This window comes from Orcinus orca, chromosome X, assembly GCF_937001465.1.
Source record: "Orcinus orca chromosome X, mOrcOrc1.1, whole genome shotgun sequence".
Lineage (NCBI taxonomy): Eukaryota > Metazoa > Chordata > Mammalia > Artiodactyla > Delphinidae > Orcinus > Orcinus orca.
The window spans coordinates 88,296,949-88,311,034 of NC_064580.1; the positions used below are offsets into that span (position 1 = coordinate 88,296,949).

The window sequence follows — 14,086 nt, forward strand, 5'->3', positions numbered from 1 at the left end:
ATTTTCTTCCAGCTCCTCCCACCACCATATTGTTGTTTTTGTCTTGTTTTTACAAAAATGGGATCATTGTTAAAGTATGATTTTCAAAATGTTCAGAAAAAGTTTTATACAAAGATTGTGAGCATGTGTCAAAGTTTAACTCATGAAGGAGGAAACCAGCAGGATGGCAAAGTTAACTCAAAAGAGGATGTGAGAACTGGTATTTTATATATAGGCAGTTAAAAAACAAAGGAATGTTAAAATAATATTGCTAAGTTAGACTCAAAACTGATAAATGTCCAACAGAGCAATAAGAGCCATAATCATGGTGTCTTATTTAGGTGGACAGAAAATGTCACTGTATCAGTTTTACAGAATTGTAAAATGACTAAATCCTGATCAGTTGTGCTAAATTACACTTCTCTTAGACCTAGAGAGTAAGATGACACTTAAACAAGCCTGTTAGAAAATGCTCTCAACGTGACATTAAAGCATCAAGTAATCATCTTTCCCCTTTGTATTAGTTTCCTAGTGCCACTTTAATAAAGTACCACAAACTAGGTACTTTTATTTAAAAAAAAAAAGAACATTTCCTTATAGTTCTGACAGTCAGAAATCCAAAACCAGTTTCATGGGGCCAAAATCAAAGTGTCAGCAGGGCCCTGCTCCTTCCGGAGGCTCTATGGGAGAATCCATTTCCTTGCTTTTTACAGGTTCTAGAGCTGCATTTCTAAGTTTGTGGCCCCCTCCTCCATCTTAAAGCCAACAGTGTAACATCTTCAAATATCTCTGCCTCCATCTTCACATCACCTTCTCTCTTATAAGGACCTTTATGATTACATCTAGCACACCTGGATAATCCTGGGTAACTTCCTATTTCAAGACCAACTGATTAGCAACCTCAATTCCTCCTTAATTCTCCCTTGCCATGTAACATAACATATTCACAGGTTCTGAGAATTAGAACAAGGGAGATCTTTGGGGCAGAGTGGGAGGGAGTGGGTATCATTCTTCCTATCACACCCCTGTTTCCAAATTTTGAGTAATTCTTCATAACCTTATGCTATATATTTTTCTCTCCAACTTGCTTTTTTTCACCTATGTTTTCACTCAGCACATGCTGTATACACCTACACCATTCTTCTTTTTTAAAAAATAAATTTATTTATTTATTTATTTTTGGCTGCGTTGGGTCTCCATTGCTGCACGTGGGCTTTCTCTAGTTGCGGAGAGTGGGGGCTACACTTCATTGAGGTGCGTGGGCTTCTCATTGCAGTGGCTTCTCTTGGTGCGGAGCACAGGCTCTGGGCATGTGGGCTTCAGTAGTTGTGGCTTGCGGGCTCTAGAGCACAGGCTCAGTAGTTGCGGCGCATGGGCTTAGTTGCTCTGTGGTATGTGGGATCTTCCCGGACAAGGGCTCAAACCCGTGTCCCCTGCGTTGGCAAGCAGATTCTTAACCACTGCACCACCAGGGAAGCCCCCACCCACATTCTTCTTAATGACTGGACAGTATTCCAGTTATGGAATTGCCAGAATTTAGTCATTTCCCTGTAGATGGAAATTTAAGTTACCAGTTTTTCATGGTTATGAACAGTGCCTCAATGAACATTCTTGTACATATCTCTCTGCACAATTGTGGCTATGTTTCCATAGGAAAAAATCCTAGAGGTTAAAATTCTGAGACAAAAAGTATGCCCAATACTGACAAGCTGCCTTCTGAAAATGTGTGTGAATATTTTACTCTCATACTAGTAATATATGAGAGTGCCTATTTATCTCCAACATCACTTACACTTGATATATTTTTTTAACATCTTTACTGGAGTATAATTGCTTTACAATGGTGTGTTAGTTTCTGCTTTATAACAAAGTGAATCAGCTGTACACATACATATATCCCCATATCTCCTCCCTCTTGAATCTCCCTCCCACCCTCCCTATCCCACCGCTCTAGGTGGTCACAAAGCACCGAGCTGATCTCCCTGTGCTATGTGGCTGCTTCCCACTAGCTATCTATTTTACGTTTGGTAGTGTATATATGTCCATGCCACTCTCTCACTTCGTCCCAGCTTACCCTTCCCCCTCCTCGTGTCCTCAAGTCAATTCTCTAATAGGTCTGCGTCATTATTCCAGTCCTACCCCTAGGTTCTTCATGACCATTTTTTGCTGTTGTTAGATTCCATATATATGTGTTAGCATACGGTATTTGTTTTTCTCTTTCTGACTTACTTCACTCTGTATGACAGACTCTAGGTCCATCCACCTTACTACAAATAACTCAATTTCATTTCTTTTTATGGCTGAGTAATATTCCATTGTATATATGTGCCACATCTTCTTTATCCATTCATCTGTCGATGGATACTTAGGTTGCTTCCATGTCCTGGCTATTGTAAATAGAGCTGCAATGAACATTGTGGTACATGACTATTTCTGAATTATGGTTTTCTCAGGGTATATACCCAGGAGTGGGATTGCTGGGTCATATGGTAGTTCTATTTTTAGGTTTTTAAGGAGCTTCCATACTGTTTTCCATAGTGGCTGTACCAACTTACATTCCCACCAACAGTGCAAGAGGGTTCCCTTTTCTCCACACCCTCTCCAGCATTTATTGTTTCTAGATTTTTTGAGAATAGCCATTCGGACTGGTGTGAGGTGATATCTCACTGTAGCCTTGATTGGCATTTCTCTAATGATTAATGATGTTGAGCATTCTTTCATGTGTTTGTTGGCAGTCTGTATATCTTCTTTGCAGAAATGTCTGTTTAGGTCTTCTGCCCATTTTTGGATTGGGTTGTTTGTTTTTTTTTGATATTGAACTGCATGAGCTGCTTGTAAGTTTTGGAGATTAATTCTTTGTCAGTTGCTTCATTTGCGAATATTTTCTCCCATTCTGAGGGTTGTCTTTCTGACTTGTTTATGGTTTCCTTTGCTGTGCAAAAGATTTTAAGTTTCATCAGGTCCCATTTGTTTATTTTTGTTTTTATTTCCATTTCTCTAGGAGGTGGGTCAAGGATGATCTTGCTGTGATTTATGTCATAGAGTGTTCTGCCTATGTTTTCCTCCAAGAGTTTTATAGTGTCTGGCCTTACATTTAGGTCTTTAATCCATTTTGAGTTTATTTTTGTGTATGGTGTTAGGGAGTGTTCTAATTTCATACTTTTACATGTACCTGTCCAGTTTTCCCAGCACCACTTATTGAAGAGGCTGTCTTTTCTCCACTGTATATTCTTGCCTCCTTTATCAAAGATAAGGTGTCCATATGTGCGTGGGTTTATCTCTGGGCTTTCTATCCTGTTCCATTGATCTATATTTCTGCTTTTGGGCCAGTACCATACTGTCTTGATTACTGTAGCTTTGTAGTATAGTCTGAAGTCAGGGAGCCTGATTCCTTCAGCTGCATTTTTTGTTCTCAAGATTGCTTTGGCTATTCGGGGTCCTTGGTGTCTCCATACAAATTGTAAAAGTTTTTGTTTTAGTTCTGTGAAAAATGCCAGTGGCAGTTTGATAGGGATTGCATTGATTCTGTAGATTGCTTTGGGTAGTAGAGTCATTTTCACAATGTTGATTCTTCCAATCCAAGAACATGGTATATCTCTCCATCTATTTGTATCATCTTTAATTTCTTTCATCAGTGTCTTATAATTTTCTGCATACAGGTCTTTTGTCTCCTTAGGTAGGTTTATTCCTAGATATTTTATTCTTTTTGTTGCAGTGGTAAATGGGAGTGTTTTCTTAATTTCACTTTCAGATTTTTCATCGTTAGTGTATAGGAATGCCAGAGACTTCTGTAAATTAATTTTGTATCCTGCTACTTTTCCAAAACATTAATTAGCTCTAGTAGCTTTCTGGTACCATCTTTAGGATCCTCTATGTATAGTACCATGTCATCTGCAAACAGTGACAGCTTTACTTTCTCTTTTTCGATTTGGATTCATTTTATTTCTTTTCCTTCTCTGATTGCTTTGGCTAAAACTTCCAAAACAATGTTGAATAATAGTGGTGAGAGTGGGCAACGTTGTCTTGTTCCTGATCTTAGTGGAAATGGTTTCAGTTTTTCACCATTGAGGATGATATTGGCTGTGGGTTTGTCATATATGGCCTTTATTATGTTGAGGTAAGTTCCCTCTATGCCTACTTTCTGGTGGGTTTTTATCACAAATGGGTGTTGAATTATGTCAAAAGCTTTCTCTGCATCTATTGAGATGACCATATGGTTTTTCTCTTTCAATTTGTTAATATGGTGTATCACATTGATTGATTTGCATATATTGAAGAATCCTTGCATTCCTGGGATAAACCCCACTTGATCATGGTGTATGATCCTTTTAATGTGCTGTTGGATTCTGTTTGCTAGTTTTTTGTTGAGGATTTTTGCATCTATGTTCATCAGTGATATTGGCCTGTAGTTTTCTTTTTTGTGACATCTTTGTCTGGTTTTGGTATCAGGGTGATGTTGGCCTCATAGAATGAGTTTGGGAGTGTTCCTCCCTCTGCTATACACTTGATATTTTGGATTCACTTGTCTTTCAGCATCTATGTAGCACTTTGAGATATTTGTATCGGTTTTACAGGCACAGAATAAGAGTTTACTAATTGTTTGATGAATTGAATTGAAAGTTAGCTATTGTATTTATTTATTTATTTAATACACTCATGGCTAAATTTATTTATCCTTATTACATCATCCTTCTTGCCAGGTTTCTTCTTTTTTTAATTCAAGTGTAGTTGATTTACAAGATTGTGTTAGCTTCAAGTGTACAGCAAAGTGATTCAGTTTCTTTTTCAGTTCTTTTTCAGTCTCTTTTCCAATATAGGTTATTATAAGATATTGATTATAATTCCCTGTGCTATACAGTAAGACCTTGTTGTTCATCTATTTTATACATAGTAGTGTGTATATGTTAATCCCATCCTCCTAATTTATCCCTCTCATTAGAACAATGCAAATTCATGTGTACAACTCAGAGGGCTTGTGCTAACAATGGCACATTGGTAAGAGAGCAATATGTGTGTGTCTTGAATATTATAAAGTGTTATTCAGATGTTAGTTACTTCTATACATGGAAATGTGTTTTCACAGGTAGTTCTCATATCTCACACAGATTGGCCTTGCTGCTTCCCAGGTTCACATGGTATAAGCTTTGTTGCCAAGGCCCATAACATACTTTCACTGTGCACCCCACAGGCTCTAAGGTCTAAAGTGTGTGACTGATGGTGCCAGTCTTTTAGGAGGAAAGGCATGATAAGATTATGGGCATATGTGTCCCCTGAAGATAGTAATTGTGTGGCTGCACCACACTGACTCCATTTTGTCAGCTCCATCTTAGGCCCACAGTCCTACCCCCTCCCCTTTCTGCATGACTGAGCTTTAGCCTACTCACTAGGAATGCACCCAAGCCAGATAAGTTCCGTATCAACTTTTACCCTTGCCTTCATCTGATATGAAAACTAGAAGAATACCTTCTGCTGACATAGATGGGTAATGGTAATGAGACCCCTGGGGTGGGGGAGGAAAAAAAGCCTGGTTCCCATAGGTGCAGCCGTGCTTCTCCCTTGGTAACCAGATTCTATTTTTAGCTTTGGCCCTTTAAACTCCCCCATGCCCCTTTCGGGGGCACAGAGTGCAGCTGTGAATACCTCTGGATCATTGTCCACCCGATCCTGCCTGTATGTAAGTTACCCCCAATAAACTTCATAATTGTACTTTATGGAGTTGCCTGCTTCACTTTTTGGTCTTAAAGTTCCTTCTCAGTTCAGAGGGTATTACTCAATATCCCCGCCTCCCAACAGTAATAAAGCCCAATAGCAAAAGTTTCAGAGAAGGAGCATCTCCATTCTTGGATAAATATTTTGGAGGGTCCAGAGTCAACTGATTTTGTACTAAAAGATTTCTCAGAGACAGAGTCTCATGGATTTAGATGGAATGTTCTGGGGAGTACCCAACCCTACAGCCGCCCACCTCGCCCTATCCCAGGAAGTAGCAATCAATTCTGTAATGCTAAGGACTATGACCTTGTGAGGTGCAGGGATGAGGGGGCTAGCTGAAAGAGCACTCAAGGTTGACCTAGTCTCTCAGGACTGTGACAGCTCCCAGAGGGGCATTATTCTGTACCATCCCCATCCTCTGGCCTGCTCTGGGAGTCAGCTTCTCAGCAGGAGTAAGAGCAGTGTTGGCAAGAGAAAGTATAAGAGAATGAGCTTCAGCACTACCCTGCTCTGATTGGTTATTTCTGGAGGAAGTACTCATACAAACCTGACTGGGAATTGCTCCCTCCAGTTTTATTCCCACAACCAGGGTCTAGAAGGTGTGTGTCTAAGAATATACAGGAGACAAAATCCTGAAACTAGAAAGGAAATGATTCCCTTCACCATCCTTCCCCTCCCCTGCAACCCCACTTCCTAACTCTCCCAGTCCCCAGCCTATAAGTGCATGTGAACACATGCTTGGTTTTCATCCTAAGCTTTTTAGGACTTGACCCTTCTCTAGAGTGAACTGAGTGGTGCCCCTTGAAAAGGAGTGTTTGTGAGAAAGCATGCTTGATATGAACCCAGCCATAGCCCATAAAATATTCTTGAAACCACTAACATATTAAAATAATTTCACAAAGGACCTAAGAGAACTTAGAGGTTTACATCATGATCAAGAGTGTAAGGTCTGGAGCCTGAGTCCCCAAGACTGAATCTGGCTCTGACACTCTCTGTGACCTCAGGCAGGTCACTTCACTTTTCTATGCCTTAGAATCCTCATCTGTAAAATGCGGGATAACATTACCTACCCTCCTAAGAGTTGTTTTGAGGATTGAATGAAATAATGCATATATAGGACTATGCCACACATATCGTAAGTGCTCATAAATATTAGCTAGTATTTAATTATCTGACAGTGCCTCATGGACTATGCCACACATATCGTAAGTGCTCATAAATATTAGCTACTATTTAATTATCTGACAGTGCCTCATGGTTCTATGCCCATAGTCTTTAAGGCATTTGTGGAGCAAATGAAATTGATGACCATTAGTTTATTTAATACGTTTCCTTAATATGTTCATTTGCCCATACTTTTTAGCCTACTGACTTTCCAATGACACGAGGATAGTTGTTGTTACAATGGCCTAGCATTTACACCCAAACTTTGTGATTCTGCACTCCTTTTCCAAGACCCATTTGCTGGCCCCATCTCTGCCTCCTCTCCCACTCCGTTAGACTTGCCCCTACAAAAGTACCCTGTGTTACTTTAAGATTTGAGGATAAAAAGAGAGTAGTCAATTAAAGAAGTGTTTGCGGGTGGAAGGGAGCACTTTCCTCTGCTCTACCCCCCGTATTCCACAATTTCTTCATCTCCTGTGTATTTATGAGATTGCTGTGGAACAGAAAGGCTACCACCTATAGGAGGTTCTGAAGGTTCATTTGTATAATGTATCACTAGTGTCTCTTCTCTGTAGGTAAGGGCAGCAGGTTTTTCAGGTGGAACTTGCTCCACACTCTTTACCCTAAACTCACTGCATTCCTGGGATATAAAGTCACTGAGGCTGGAGAGGATACATGGGGGGACATATGCCTGGTCTGGCATGAGGCACATTTTTCTGCCCTGTGTGTATCTCCACTCCAGCTCTAATTGGCTTGCCTTGCTCACTGTGTGTCTCTGTGTTCTCATAGCATCTGACCCTTAAGTAGCTGAGTCACATGGTTTTTATGGACCAAATTATAGTTCCACACTGCTCTTGCTCTTAATGGAAGGCATATTAACCATTAGGGAGAAATTGTTGCTTGAATTCCAAAGAGGCAGTGTGTTCTTCTGGAGGTTTGGTAGATTATTTCTTTCAAATTCACCTTGAATAACAGTCAGAGGACAGCAGTGTGTGCTTCTTATGACAACAACCTACATCTCCATCATGAAAGATGAGGATGAGGAATGCAGGAGTTAGGTTGAAAAAGGAAATCTCCACTGATCCAAAGCAAGTCACTTCACTCTCCCCCAATTAAGTATGCAATCCATTTAGCCCCAAACAGTGGTTGAAGATGGGAAAACCACACTAGACATATCAGCAAATAGGACAATTCTGGCCATAGCCCTGCTACTTAGAAGAGGGAGCTCTTCCAACATAATGTCCTGACACTGTATAAGAGGAGGGGAAATGGCTAAAGATAAATTCTTAACATGATCCCAAGAGTAAAACTGGATGAGAATGAAAAGCCTTAGCTTAGATTGTTCACAGTTCTTCACAGCACTGTGGTGGGCACAACTGTACATGCTACTAGGAGTTCTCACTTTCCTGGTCTGTGAGGGGCAAGCATTAGTTAGGTAGATGCTGGGATACTCGATCCCAATAGGCAGTGGCCATAGTAACTTCAATTCCTTGGTGACTTTAGAGGCATCCAGCTGACTTTCTCATCAAAATACCCAACTCATATAAGATATAAACATTAAGATACCTAAGGAAGGGAGAACTGCATTCATCCCCTGGGGGTATGGGAGTGAGCAGATGGTTGATAAGCATATGCTCCTTATTAGAAAATAAAATCCTGTGGGCAGAAAGCAGTACCGATGATGATTTAATGTGATCTCGTTTCCCTCCTCTGCTTTCACTCTACCTTGGAGTGTTAGCCACTCTCCCAACCCCAAACAACATAAAGGCAATGTCCTAGCTATTATTACCTCTCTCTCCCCTAAAAAACAAATCAACAAAATACTCAGGATAGTAGGAAACACAAAGCAATCTTCATTTCTTCCACACATTAGAAACATTTTCAATTACAGTTCAGCTTCTCTGAGACATACATCAAATGTTGGTCAACGAGCACAGAAAAGCCAGGTTGGAGGGAATCCCTGATAAGGAGGCATGAAGTGAGAGCTTTGATTCAACCACTCCACTCAGCACAGTGGAGGCCCATGCAGGTCCCTGAGATAGTCATTCTGCTTTATGCCTTGAAGGAAACCCACTCTGTACTCCCTCCTCAGAGTGTGCCTTTGAAGGGCCACTGAAAGGAAAGATCCTTGATGAATGATCACTAGTAAAGTCCTAATGGAGAGCTAACTCATTTAAGGAGCAGCTCTTTTAATAGTGGGGGTTTTCCTCTTAATCAGTGTTTCTCACTGGAATTAAAAGACCCCAGCCACGTTCACAGTTACAGGTTTCACATAAGTCAGACTGTTTCCCGGGAGGTACCCATAGCTGATAAGCAGGCACATCCTCTGATCAGTCAGGATATATTCTGGTGGGATTCTGGGCCATTTGGTTCAGCCCACAGAAACCTCAGTAATGCTCAAGCGAATGAGCAGAGCTTAAAGGTCACAGAGAGCCTTAGGTGCATGGAGGTAAGTTATCTCATAGGACAGCCAGACAGCTGACCTGGGTGGGAGGAATGTGAATGATATATCTGACCCTCCCAGGTACACAGTGGTTACCTTGGTGTCTAAACATAGTAGTCAATCTTAAGGAAATAAAATCTATTTGGGGGCTGCTCTTTCTTCTGATATGCTTTCAGAAAACTCAAAACAATGTCCTGGTGGGTACTCACCCATAAGCCTCATTGTCTCCTTCAATTTCACAGTTGCTCTTGGCAACCCCAACCCATCCCAAAATACCCAAAAGACAGAATCAGACAATGCTTTGCCTTGCTTCAGCATCAATGGATGGCTCTGAGTTCTCAACCCTGCCCCGAGGGTGCTGGTAGCAGCAGACACAGTGGAGATAGTCCACTACGTTGTGGGTGAAGAGTGAGCGCAACGGGTGCAAGTACTGGAAGAAAAGGAGCATGAAGCCAATGGAAATCAGATAAGCAATAATGAGCTGCAAGGCAATCAAGGAATGACAGTAATTCAGTAACACTTTCACTCCAAAGAACTTAAAAACCAAGACCATGATCACATTCTCTAACAATCTCACACTATAGTGCAGGCCCATATGTCCCCAGTTCTGACCTTTCTCAACAAGGTCGCTGTCTGCTAACTTCAACTGCAAAGCTGACCAGCAAGAGAAGTTGATGCCAGCATAGAGGACGGTAACGGAAATCAACACCACTAAGGTGCCAAGTCGGCTGAAATTTTTCTCAATGTTATTGGGCATATGGGCACCACTCCTCCAGAACTTAACCCAAGGCTCAAAGAGGATGATCAGGAAGTTCAGCAATAAGAAGGGCACAGCCTTCAATTTCAAGGTGGCTGAAAAGAGCACGAGAATCATGAGGCGGGAGGTGATCTCCAATGTCCGCCAAATGGTGATGCACAGGACTTCTAGTGGACCAAGGCGAATCTTGTATTCATCGTACTTGATCTGGATAGCCAACATATTGCAGAGGGTAGCCCCATAGGTGACAGATATCAGGGAAAAGACTATTAGCACAGCTGTAAGAAAAAAAAAGAAACAGAAGAAAATAGATAATCAGTCAATGTTGGTGAAGCTTGTACTCTGACCCAGAGGTCCAGAGAGATGATAGGTGAGACTCAAGGGCCCAAGTCAAGAGCAAACCTACGAATGAACAGAGCTATGTAAACAAACAGCATACACAGAAAGAAAATGGAAATAAACTAAATTATTTTGCGTGACAGGGATTGGGGCAGTTTTTAATTTTTTCTACATTTCTCTAGTTTCTAAATTTCCCATGAAATAAGAAATGAACATATACTGGCAATATTTTAATAATCATATAAACATACAAACTAAAGTAAAAAAACAGTGGGCCTCAGAACCATCACTGAGGGGTCACTAGCATTGAGAGGTCACTAACACAAGAAGAGTACATATAAAGGGATGGGCAGCATCTACCTGATGAAACAAGCTTCTGAGAAAACAGTGCTGGAGGCAGAGAGAACTTGATCTGAAAAAAATCCAGTCTTAGAAGACTCAGAGAGAATGCCTTTGGTTATAGAAGTCCCTGCTTTGATGAACATCTTCTTCAAGGAACTAATCTTGTTTGTGTGTGCTTCTAGAACATAAAATATATACTGGAAATTCCATGAGAGCAGAAGGGACCATGTCTGTTTTGTTCACTGCTGTATCACCAGAGCCTAGCACACTGCCTGGAGTATAGTAGGTGCTCAACAAATGTTTGTGGAATTAATGAAGAATTCTGAGTTTAGAGAGGCACCATAACATACCTACGATTAGAAGTGCTTGGTTCAGCAGTGTGAGAGCTTGTGTGACTCACTGAATATCCATGTGCCTCAGTCCCCTAGGTCACTGACATACTCTAGAGTTGCTTGTATTACTCATCAGCAATACCAATTTCCCAATGCTTTGGTATACTTTAGGAGTCCCCAAACTTCTGGCAGAGTGGTTTAAAAATTTTAAAATCCTATTTCCTAGCCCATAACATCCATACCACTGTGCGTTAGAGTAGGGGCCCTGAAGGATCAGGATGCCCTCTAATCCTGCTACCCTAAGTCTCAACTATAGGTCACACAGTGGCTCTTTCCTTTTCTTCCTTTCTTTATATCAGAGGATACCAATCACTAAGAAAAATCTAGTGCTCTCAAGGAGAGTGAGACACCGGAGTATACTCATCCAAAAGAAAAGCTGGAGCTTTCTGTTCCCATAAAAACACTGGATCCAGGGAACTAGAGCCATTGAAATGTCAATTTAATCTGCAAGAAAAGTAAAGACCTTCCGATAGAAACCCAGAAAGAAGCACAGCGTTGTTTCCGAGATCTTTTCCAGCTCTAAGCAGAGGGTTGCAGTCTCAAAGACTGGAAGACTCTCTTAAAGTGTCTACTCTTATCTTTACTTTTATTATTTATTATTTTTTCCAGCTTTATTGAGATATAATCGACATATAACATTGTATTAGTTTAAGGTGTACAGCATAATGATTTGAGATACTCTTAGCTTTATAAACCACTCTAAGTCCCATCCTCAAGAGTTGATGCTCCTTGTAGAGTTTGGAACATCAGGGTGTATGTACAGCCAGCCAAGTGTGGTGATGCTTTCCCTTAAATTTAGATAGTAAATTTATTGATAGTAGTGTAATAAAAAGCAGAAAGCCTGATGCTTCCAATAAATGTAAAAACACCTTCCATCTGTCTCCCTACAAAAAGACACATGCCATAAGAGGTCATAATGCTGCTAGTGAAATTTGCTCATCTATGCTGATCCAGACGGCCTCCCAGAGAAAAAGGAATAAGAAAAGGGGTAGCAAAGAGAAGACAGGAGGGTGGGTGAAAGTGAGGAAAACTAAAACCAAAAAGTAGTTCACAAAACCTTAAAAGAGAGGGTGTTGTCAGAAAGTTTTTAATAGGAGAAATCACTGAAGAATTGAAAACAAGGCCTTGTAGAAAGATTCCCTTACATCCTTTGTAGAGTGACCTATAGTTAGAAACACGGATCCTAAAGGCAGATGTCCTGCATTCCAATCCTCTTTGCCATCTATTACTTATGGAACCTTGTGGGGAAATTTGCTTAGCCTCTTGGTGCCTCTGTTTTCTCATTTGTAAGATGTGGATAATAACAAGTATCTCATAGTGTTGTTGTGAAGATTTAAATGAAATAATTAGAGAAATGCCTGGAACATAGTAAATGCTATCTGTTAGCTCCTATTATCATCATCATCATCATCATCACCATCCTCTATTTCCAAAAGTACAGGAGATGCATTTACTTTGGTTAGGTGTTACCCTGACACTTAGGAAATCAGGTGATTTCAAAACTGATAGAACATCTAGACATAAGCCTTACAAAAATGTGAAAACCCTATAATAAGAAAATGATACAATTTTACTGAAGTATATTTAAAAATATTTAATGACATGTACTTCGGTAAACTTGTATATAGTTGGCCCTCTGCATCCACAGATTCAACCAAAACCATGGATAGAAAATACTCGGGAAAAAATTCCAGTAAGTTCCAAAAGCAAAACTTGAATTTGCCATGTACTGGCAACTATTTACTTAGCATTTACATCATATTCATAACTATTTGCATAGTATTTACATTGTATTAGGTATTATAAGTAACCTAGCGATGATGTAAACTATATGGGAGGATGTACACAGGTTATACACAAATACTACACCATTTTATATAAGTGATTTGAGAATCTACGGATTTTGGTATCCGCAGGGGGTCCTGGAAACAATCCGCTGAAGATACCCAGGGTCAAGTATAGTTTTCTTGCTACGGGTCTCACATATTTATGGCACAGAGTGTAGTGATGCTGCACGGATGTATATTTATCTCCAAACTCATCAAGTTGTACACATTAAATAGGTAGAGGTTTTTGTTTGTCAATTGTACCTCGATGAAGTGATTTTTAAATATTTAATGAAATGGAGACTTAAATTATCTTCTAATATGAAATTGATTGATCCTGTAAAGATGTAAACTCCCTCCAAAATAACCTAAATAATTGAATGCAATCCCAATCACAGTCTCAATAAAATGTTTTTTCTTTTGTTGTTATTGTTTTGCTTTGTTTTGTTTTCCAGTGGGGGAATTGACAAATTGATTGTGAAAATTCATTGGAAGATCAGGCTAAATTGCTCTACTAGATCTGAGCTGTGAAAGGCCTTTGAAAGGCACAAGACCTAAAAGCAATAAAGAATTTGAATACATAAAAATGTAATACTTCAAAATGCCAGAAAATACTACAAGTATATTGTCTCTTACATATAGTGTGTTGCACATCTGTTACATGTATGACATGTATATGCACATTTAAAATGTGTGTATGTACACAAATACAGAACATTATACAAATGTATACATACACACTTATCCACAGCAGAGAAAGGATTAATAGCCAGAATAAGTAAATAGATCCTCCAAATTAATAAGGAAAAGATAAATAACCCACTAGAAAAAGTGAGTAACATATAAATAAGATATTTAAAGAATAGAATGACCAAACATGAAATGATGCTCAGTTTCACTCATAAAGTAAATTATTAAAACAGTTATTTTATAATTATATAAATATTTAGTTTAAGATATAAAGAAACAGGCATCTTCATACACTGCTGGTGGGAATACAAATTCATGCAACCTTTTGGCAGTACTGCTAAAATTCTAAATATGCATATCTTTTCTCCCAGCAATTCTACTGCTAAGAAGTTATTCTACAAAGTCTCATTCCAGTACACAGGTGCTTATAAAGGTGTTCACAGGA

General features: G+C 39.7%; 1 protein-coding gene across 1 annotated transcript in view; it reads right to left on the reverse strand.

Moving 5' to 3' along the window:
- Positions 1-8,682: 8,682 nt before the first annotated feature.
- The window catches only part of XKRX (XK related X-linked), a 70,041-nt gene continuing 64,637 nt past the window's right edge, over positions 8,683-14,086 (reverse strand). The window contains exon 5 of the mRNA XM_049705113.1: positions 8,683-10,330. Coding sequence (XP_049561070.1) covers positions 9,585-10,330 — 746 coding nt within the window. The 3' untranslated portion in view covers positions 8,683-9,584. The remainder of the gene's footprint in view (positions 10,331-14,086) is intronic.